The sequence below is a fragment of the Bos grunniens genome, chromosome 5, assembly GCF_055505025.1.
Source record: "Bos grunniens cultivar Pamir isolate PY7600 chromosome 5, Bosgru_T2T1.0, whole genome shotgun sequence".
Taxonomy (NCBI): domain Eukaryota; kingdom Metazoa; phylum Chordata; class Mammalia; order Artiodactyla; family Bovidae; genus Bos; species Bos grunniens.
In genome coordinates, this window is record NC_141169.1 from 45,127,546 (window position 1) to 45,136,864 (window position 9,319).

Below are 9,319 nucleotides of genomic sequence, written 5' to 3' on the forward strand. Positions count from 1 at the left end.
CTGCTGTAAAAGGGAGCAAAGAATGATGTATTTGGAGATGTAGAGTCCATGATATAGAGTCCATGGAGAGTCCTTTGCAAGATGAACCTTTTTTGGGGCAGTTTGCACAGTGATGGGGTGATCGAGCAATGAGGAAGAAACACAGGATGCTGGAAAAACTTAGCTTAAATTGGAGTAGTGAGAGGGCTATGTATGGTGAAGACTGCATGTAGAAACTGTCTTTGGCAGGAGCAGAGGCCCTACATCCTAGTGATGAAGGGGAAAGAAGGGAAGGAGGGCTCAGGAGAGGTGTGAACACTATAATGGTGGCCAGGGGGGTAGAATTTTGTATGACTTGATTCTGTTCTGTCAGTGTAATGTGAGCCCAGGTCGTCTACTGAGAGTAGAGGATGGAAGGCTAGTAGCTGGTGTGCTTGCTGGAACTTTGGAAAGAGAGAAGTAAACAGTGACAGCCATTTTGGAGAGTGGGAATATCAGCACAGAAAGTTCACAGAGAAGTGACCACCAATCAATCTTAAGGGCCCATTTGAGATTTGTGGTTATGAATTTAACCACACTGAAAGGAATGACAGTCTGGTGGCTAGGAATCCATGCTTTCACTGTTCAGGGTGGAGATTCAATACCTGCTTGGGGAACTAAGACCCCAAAGCTGTGCAGTTCCACCAATTTTTTTTTTTTTTAATTGAGATCTGTGAATAAGCCTATGGATTTTTCTCTAGCAATATCCTTCTGTTTGGATACAGGTGAGAATGTTGGAAATACTAAGTGTCAGCTCATTTTTTCCCAAGTACATACATATGTATTTCTTCAGAGACACTAAATGGCTCTAAACAAAACAGACAAGGTATGAATTGCAAAGCTTTTAATGAAAATGTTTGTATTTTTTACAGCATGCATAATTTCATATCTGTGGTTAATTAGTTATTTCAATACTTATCTGCCTCTAAATTTGGTCATAATGCATGAATCTATGCTAATAAAATTAAGGAAAAGAAACAGCTCATCTAATCCCTCTTTATATTCCTTCATGATCAGCAAGGCACATAAATGATCTTGCTTTAATTAAGAACTGAATGTACTGGAGACATATTTGATAATTAAGAGTTTAGACAAATATTCACCAGGATTAGTTTCATTAGCAAACTGAAAAATATTGTAGGCCTAATATCAAACAATTAACACATTAGATAAACATTAGGCTTCTTAGAAGAAAGACCACATGCTCCTGCTTCTGTAAAAATGTTATTTGTTTGAAACAATGGTGGTATAAACTTTCATTCAACTATCACTTCCTTAATATGAAAAAGAGATAAAATGAGCTGAAGAATGATAACTCCACAGTTACAGGGTGCAACCCTCAACGTAACTGCTGACGTCATGGTCTCGACAATGACTTTTCCATGCCACCCTGTGGAGAAAGATGAAACAAATGGTAATAAGACTAAAACATAGCTTCATTGTAATGTACATACTTCAAATCCTTTGGGAGAACAAAATAGTTCATCAATACATGAAATTCAAGCTATAGACAAATCCAAGTATTGTTATTTGCCAACTGGAGATATGTATACCAAGGACTTCACATCTCCACCAGCCTTCACTAGAGCACAGAATGCTGAACACAAATGGTGAGTCCTGTGTTGTTCACAACACAACTGCAGAGTGCATTCCACATTTACTTAATTCCAAAAATAATTTCAAGATATGACAAGATAGAGTGTGTAGAATCTTAAAAACTCTAGAATCTCCTAAAATAAATTGAAGAGTAAAAGAATAAGATTCTGAGTCAGTTAAAGTAAAGTGTTCATATGAGTACATTGTTAGCATTAATTTAAAGCTGCAATTTTTCAGTTCTCAGTAGCATACTTTGTTCTTTGGAAATAGTCCTTCGCTTCTCTCATAAGAGTAGGGTAAAACAGCTCTCACCTGGGACTTCCCTGGTGGTCCGGTTGTTAAGACTTTGCCCCTCCAAAGTTGTGGACAAGGTTCGATTCTTGGTGCGGGAGAGGGAAGCTAAAATTTCGGGTGCCCTGAGGTGCTACCAAAAAACCCCCAGTTCTCCCCACCGTCTTATTTTTTGGCCACACCTGATGTCGTTGATTTCCTGTCAGCACCCCCTGCCTTAGAAGCACAAAGTCTTATCAACTGGACCACCAGCAAAGCCCCCAGCTCACCTTTTTAATGCTTAACACAAACCATAGTCTGTAATAGAAATTAACACAGTGTTGTGGGTCCATTATACTTCAAACACAAACAAACATACAAACAAACTCATAGAAAAAGAAGTCAGATACGTGGTTACCAGAGGAGCAGGTTGTAGTTGAGATGAGGGGTGGCAAAATGGATGAAGGCAACTAAAGGTACTACAAACTTCTAGGTATAAAAATACTAGGAATGTAATGTACAATGTGATAAATACAATCAATACCGCTATATGTATGAAATAAGAAATATATGAAAATTCATATAAATGAATTTAATGAATTCATTTATATGAATATACATATTCATACATAAAATTCATATATATATGAAAACTGTTAAGAGAGTATAGCCTAAGACTTTTCATCACACACACATATTTTTTTCTTCAATTTCTTTATTTTTGTAACCATATGACATAATGGTTGTTCACTAAACTGACTGTGATAATAATTTCATGATGTATGTAAGTCAAACTCTTATACCGTACACCTTAAACTTCTACAGCGCTGTGTGTCAATTACATCTCAATAGAATTGGAAGCAGAAAAAAAAAAAAAACGTACCATGCTGTAATGCCTTGCTCACTGACAATATGCTTTGCACACGCTACAGCTTTAGCGATGTCATTTTCCATTAATTCTGAAAAACAGATGGTGAGAAATGAAAACAACATTCCTAGAGATTTCATTTTAAGTTTAGGTTCAGCAGGCTTTATTTTCTTAAGCTAAGGAAAATACAACTAAAATTATTTTTTGAGTCCATGTTGTGAATGTTAGGGGAAAACCTTTTCTTCATTCTATCCCATTTGGCATGAAATTAAAGCATTTCGTTTCTCACTTACCAAAGTCATTGGGAGTTCTGGATTTATTAATTAATGTGATAAAAGATTCTTTTTTTACTGTGCTGTGCTTAGTCGCTCATTCGTGCCCAACGCTTTGCGACCTCATGGACTGTAGCCCATCAGGCTTCTCTCTCCATGGTGATTCTCCAGGCAAGAATACTGCAGTGGGTTGCCATGCAACCACTGTGGATTGAACCCAGGTCACCTGTATTGTGGGCAGATTCTTTACCATCTGAGCCACCAGGGAAGGCCAAGAATACTGGAGTGAGTAGCCTATCCCTTCTCCAAGAGAACTTCCCGACCCAGGAATCAAACCAGGGTCTCCTGAATTGTAGATGGATTCTTTACCAGCTGAGCTACTGAAGCAAAACAAAAACAACCAGGGGGAAATGGGTCCAGCATTTTTTGGCTCAGCAATTCTATTACTGGAAGTTTATTCTAAAGAAATAATAAGAGATGTACACACCCAAAGATGTGTGTACAGATGTTTCATATCAATTAATAACAGGGGGAAACACAGCCTAAGTGCTTATCAATGAGATTTGGATTGATAAATTATAGAATATTTATTTAGTGGAATTTATTTATCTTGAAATATAATAAAGATCGGTACTTGTTGATAAAATAATTTTGTGTAATAAACAGCATATTATAAAGCAGTAAGTTTAGTATAATTTCATTTCTGCTGTCATTCATTGCTTACATGCTTGTATGTGGGTACAAAAATGCATAATATAGTTTTACATTCATGTATGTGAATGATGTATCTTCTGAAAGATGTAGATACCAAAACTTACCAGTTATCATAAATCTCTGGATAGTGAGAATTTTTATTCAGTGACCACAGATTATTATATAATGTAAAATGCTTTTTAAAGTAAATTAACATGATACAAAAGAATATTCTTAGACTAATTTCTCTATTAGGAATTTTAATATATAAAAAATTAACAATATAAATTTGTATCAGGTCACCAATATTTTATGCACTAAACATTGTATGTCATCTCTATTTTAAAAGGATCTCAATAGAAAATTTATTTCAGCCCAGTTAAACAAATCTGTAAATTAACTTATCACAATGACAGTATTTAAATAAGAACTGTATTTTTTGGAAATCCAAGCTCAAGAACTTAAGAGTTTCAAACTCACTGTAAACCACTCAACCAACACACACACACATATATATACAGTTTATATACATAGAAGAAGTAAATATTACAAAATGTGAATAACTGTTAAAGTTCAGTTCAGTTCAGTTCAGTACATGATGATCATACTGTTGGTTGATATAGTCATGTTTCAAATTTTCTATATATTTAAAACATATCATCATAAAAAGTAAAAACAATTTTTTAAAAGGAACCACAGGTATTCCTCCTCTTTGGCTAACTAGTAATCCTTTGTTTTTCAATAAAGGAGGGTATATTAAATAAAAACACACACACACAACCTAATTATCCCTGCTGCTGCTGCTAAGTCGCTTCAGTCGTGTCCGACTCTGTGTGACCCCATAGACGGCAGCCCACTAGGCTCCTCTGTCCCTGGGATTCTCCAGGCAAGAATACTGCAGTGGGGTGCCACTGCCTTCTCCGTAATTATCCCTAAATTTTCCCAAACAAGATAAGAGGAATGGCATTGTTCTTTACAAAGCATCAACAAGTTCAGTTATACTAAAGTGCTACGCCATTCAAGAAACTCTTGTATGTTAGCAAACAGCCAACTTTCATGATGAGTGAAAATGTTAATCGCTGACTTGTGTTAGACTCTTTGCGACAACATGGACTGTAGCCAGCCAAGCTCCTCTGTCCCCGAATTCTCCCTGAACAGGGATCTCCCTCATTGTAAGCAGATTTTCTACCATCTGAGCCACCAGGGAAGCCTTCAAGACATTTTCATTTGTACTGAAACTCTGTTCTTACAAGTATAACCAGATCGGGGCTGAGCCATCACTCAACATCATCTTGTCTTACCGCTGCAGGATACATGACAGCCGTCAACTGCGTTAGGGGTTTTGCCATCATTACACCACCATTTGCTGTTGATCTGAAATATCCCATAATCAGTGCTTTCACTGCCAGGATTGTAGTTTGTAGCTTTTGTGTTATAACTGCTTTCCCATTTGGTCAAACACAACCCTGAAAAAAAATGTATTTTTAGTTGAAAAACCACATGATATGACTTACACTTCATAGCCCAATCAGTTCTATTTAATTCTACTTTACTAACAACTTACTTTATAAGTACGAAGATGTACTTACTTGTGAAATATTTTAACACTTTTGTGTTAAGAATTCTCTTAAGAGAATTCTTTTATTAGCAAATCATTTGGTAATACTAATGAAACAAGATAATAAACTTTTAAAAATATTAAAATAGCTCTTGCCCTTCACACATCCCTAAGTTAATACTGAGCCTAGAATAGAAAAACCAACAGATTAGTTGAGTGGGTTGGTCATTAGCAGCAGATGCACACACTAAAGGAAAAATATGTTATTAGGAAAAATAAGGATTTTATGGGAGAGAGAAAATTTCTTATGACCCTGAAGGTGAATTGGGGTACCAAATTAGAATTCAGACAGTAAGAATCACAGAATAGGAAAGACTGTCCTCCATCCATCCATCTAGCCATTTGCTCATTCACTCAAAAATAGTTATGGAGGGAAATGTCTGAATTCAATATGAAAAAATATGGTGATGACATTGACAAATATAGACTAAAATACAGAGGAACTTTTCCTAAGGCCATTTCTTGAAATCTGTGGAAGAAAATGAAAAATAATAACTGGGGTGAGCACAATAAAATGTCATTTCCTGCTGTATTTCAGGGATCCTTATTATAGAAATGAATTGAGGGAAATAGGTTCCTACTGTCACTGTTTTGAGAGTTTAATGTATTTAAAAAAAAACCTTGCTGTTAAAAGCCCAACATTGGTAGGGGAATTAAAAATGAGAAAAATATTGCCTTACTCAGGTTAGAAGAACCCAAATTCCAAACTGGAAATAGCTAGAGTCAAACACCATGGGCTTAACGGACATATCCGAGATGATGAAATACATTTTATCATCACCCTACATGTGCCAGCTGGCATGTTTAGTGGGACTAGAATGGCCCTCTCGTGCCACAGTCCTTCACCTGGTACATCTGATTCTAAAGGAGCAAGTTGATGTTTTTAACCATGGTAAGTGTACAAATCCTCCAACAAAGAAAAAGCCCATTCAATCAAAGTCCCTTGCTCATTATTCATCCTCTGTTAGTTCCACACTTGGTTAACAGTTTGGAAGGAGAAAGAAGAGTTAACTCACAGTTTGCCAGGCTGACTCCCTTATAGCCGTCCAGTCCAAGTTTCTTCAGAGTTCTGGCAAGCTCACATCTCTCAAAGACCTTGCCTTGGACAGCGACAGAAAGGAAGAGAAACCCCAGAATAATGAGAGCCTTCATGTTGACTGAGAAGTCAAATGTCCAGACTGACCAGGGTGAGCTGGACTTGCTATTTAACATCTTTTCATTCCCCTCTTATCTCACTGGTTTGGTGGCTCCACCCTCTGAAACACGTGGAAAACAGAAAGAGTTTATTGGTCCACTGACTGAAACATTGTTCTTCTTATGTTTGAAGAGAGATATTCTGATACCCTAAGAATTAATCTGAAGAAAATAAGGAAGTGAGATTACTTAAAGACATTAAGAAAGAAAGAACAGGGTTTAGCACTATTGCCAAAAGAGGAAATTCCTCCTATTTTATTATGAAGTTGAGCAAGTATTCAGAAAAAAAAAACCTGAATGAACATTTTTCTCAACTGAAAATGAGCTCCCATCTTTGATTAACATTCATTTACATTAAGTTGTTTTATGTGACTTCAGTATGTTGTCTTCATTTTTTTCACTTAAATTATTTTATATACACTTTCCACAAAGAACATGACACACTACCTGTTATTTTGACTGGTGGATAGCACAGCACCATGTTGCTCAGCCAGATTCCTATACTTACTCTTTTGGTGTCTATCATAAATTCTTAATTTATAAGTCAATGTCATAGTATGATAAATAAACCTCCGGTGAACAACATTCCTAACTCCATCTGACAATGCCTTACTTCACATTTCCATGTTAGAACACGGTGTCATTGTAAAGTAAAAAAACAGGATGGTAAAATCCATAGAAGAACAACCGAATATGCCATTCCAAAATCTTCCCCTTTGGCACAAGGATTATTTTGAGCTGAAGAAGCAGATCCTGGACAAGTTTTCTGCCCTCCCCCTATCATCCTGAAAGCAGAACATAAATTTGTGTGGATATTGATCACCAAAACCCCAGATACTTACCAGCCCCAAGACAGCACCAGAGGATTCTATAAAACAACGATTTTGACTAGCTACTATCGCCTATCAGTTTTTAATGTATTTATCATCCTAAAATTTGGCACCCTTGGAAGCCCAGCACTCTTTTCCTCTGTCTAGTTGCTCCTCTACATATTTACTGTTCTTTGGTAAAGATGATCTGTTAAGTCCAAATTCCAGCCACTCTTTGATTTACTCATCCTGGCCTTTCTCACAAGTATACACGAAATGTACATGTTAATATACTTGTTTCCTTTTCTCTTGTTAAACTGTCTTTTGTTACACATGTTGTCTCCTGTACAGTTTCTAGTGATGAGGACGAGACAGTGAAAGGCCAGAACACTTTGCTGTTCATGGAGACTATAGTCGAGATATGGTTTAATTGACAACAGACCAGTAGAAGGTAAGAATTCTTACCATGTCAGTCTCCTAGCTTTCTGTCCAGAGTGCATAGACAAAAAAGGAGGATAACAATTTCTTCTTGTCCCTTCCTTTCCAAATGCACACTGGCAGGAGAAAAAAAAATTTGAAAATAGATTTTAAATTGTGACTCTGGTTTTGGTAATCAACACCTATGGTTATTGATTCTTAGCCTCCCAGAAAGAGTCATATTTTCGTTTGTCTCTGCCATTTGTCATGAGCATGAAAAACCATGAGAGTCTCCATTTGTTTTATTTTATATCCTGAGAACTTGGCTTTGTACCAGTGAGAATACTCCCCCTGGTTTCTGCCACTTTAGGGGTGCAGGTTGTCTGTCAGGCTTGCCTCAGCAGCTAGTCAGCCAGCTGGGAGCCTACAACACCAACTGACAGGCAACATTCTCTGTATTCAACCATGTGAACACTCGGGGGAGTCTGCTTTAATAAAGTCTCAGTTCATAAGGGGCCTCTATGTACAGGCTCTACCTTTGTTGCCTGATTTGTAAAGGGAAGACTCTCATCCCAGTACCACCTTTCTGGTATCAGAGGTGAGGAGATGAGTGACTTAAGGTGTCTCACTTTGTGAGAGATAGAGGTTTCATTGCCACCTAAGACATGGAAGGCTTTTGTTTCCTTAGGCTTTTTCTGGGGAGGCTCTGCATTTGAGAGGGCCACATTTCTTAGGGACACCCCTTATGTTCATGTGTGTGTTTAGTCACTCAGTCATGTTTGACTCTTCGCAACTCCATGTACTGTAGCCCACCTGGCTCCTCTGTCCATGGGGATTCTCCCGGCAAGAATACTGGAGTGGGTTGTCATGCCCTCCTCCAAGGGATCTTCCCAACCCAGGGATCAAACCCAGGTCTTCCCCATTGCTGGTGGATTCTTTACTGTCTGAACCATGAGGAAAGACCAAAAATATTGGAATGAGTAGTCTATCCCTTCTCCAGGGGAACTTCTTGACCCAGGGATTAAACCGGGGTCTCCTGCATTGGAGGCAGATTCTTTACCAACTGAGCTACCCAGGAAGCCCCTGTGTCCATGAGTAGGCCCTAATATTGGTTTTAAGCCATAAGAAGACTCACTGGTTTGGAGTCACAGTTGAAAGAGGTGTATTGAAGATTTGAACTTTTACACCTTAAAAGGGTTTTTGAGAGAGCTTGCATTTTGAACAAAGGTCCTATTGGTACCTATGGGAAGATGAGATTGAAAAGAAAAAAAGAAAGAAAGAAAAGATAGCTATAGAAGAATACCTTGGTTAGTGTAAGAAAAAAACAAAATAAAACATTTTGTTAACAAGATTAGGAGGGTAAGTTCAGAAAATAAACATTAAGAGCTGCTGACATCATTCAAGCAGTTGTGATGTATACATAAATATTGATAGCCACAAATAGCTTTGACGAAGGTTCAGAAAATGCACAGGAAGTCTGGATTTATTGTCTATTACTCTGTAAGCTAACCCCACCATGTCCAGACCTTCTTGTATTTTGGGGCTGCCCTATAAAAAACTTAAA

At 37.5% G+C, this 9,319-nt stretch overlaps 1 protein-coding gene across 1 annotated transcript; it reads right to left on the reverse strand.

Moving 5' to 3' along the window:
• Positions 1 to 847: 847 nt before the first annotated feature.
• Positions 848 to 6,515, reverse strand: LOC147371849 (lysozyme C-2-like). The gene is made up of 4 exons (XM_086400043.1): positions 6,352 to 6,515; positions 5,019 to 5,183; positions 2,768 to 2,843; positions 848 to 1,408 (listed from the first exon to the last, which is right to left on the reverse strand). The coding sequence occupies exons 1-4, from the start codon at positions 6,485 to 6,487 to the stop codon at positions 1,342 to 1,344; spliced, it is 444 nt and encodes a 147-aa protein (XP_086256169.1). The 5' UTR covers positions 6,488 to 6,515; the 3' UTR covers positions 848 to 1,341.
• Positions 6,516 to 9,319: the final 2,804 nt, after the last annotated feature.

What these genes read in the sequence shown, in the direction of transcription:
- LOC147371849 (XM_086400043.1), bottom strand. Translation starts at nt 6,487, where the DNA reads ATGAAGGCTCTCATTATTCTGGGGTTTCTCTTCCTTTCTGTCGCTGTC. An exon ending in GGGAGTCAGCCTGGCAAACT is followed by an intron (nt 5,184 to 6,351) that starts GTGAGTTAACTC and finishes ATTTTTTTTCAG; the next exon opens with GGTTGTGTTTGACCAAATGG. An exon ending in CTGTCATGTATCCTGCAGCG is followed by an intron (nt 2,844 to 5,018) that starts GTAAGACAAGAT and finishes TCTGTTTTTCAG; the next exon opens with AATTAATGGAAAATGACATC.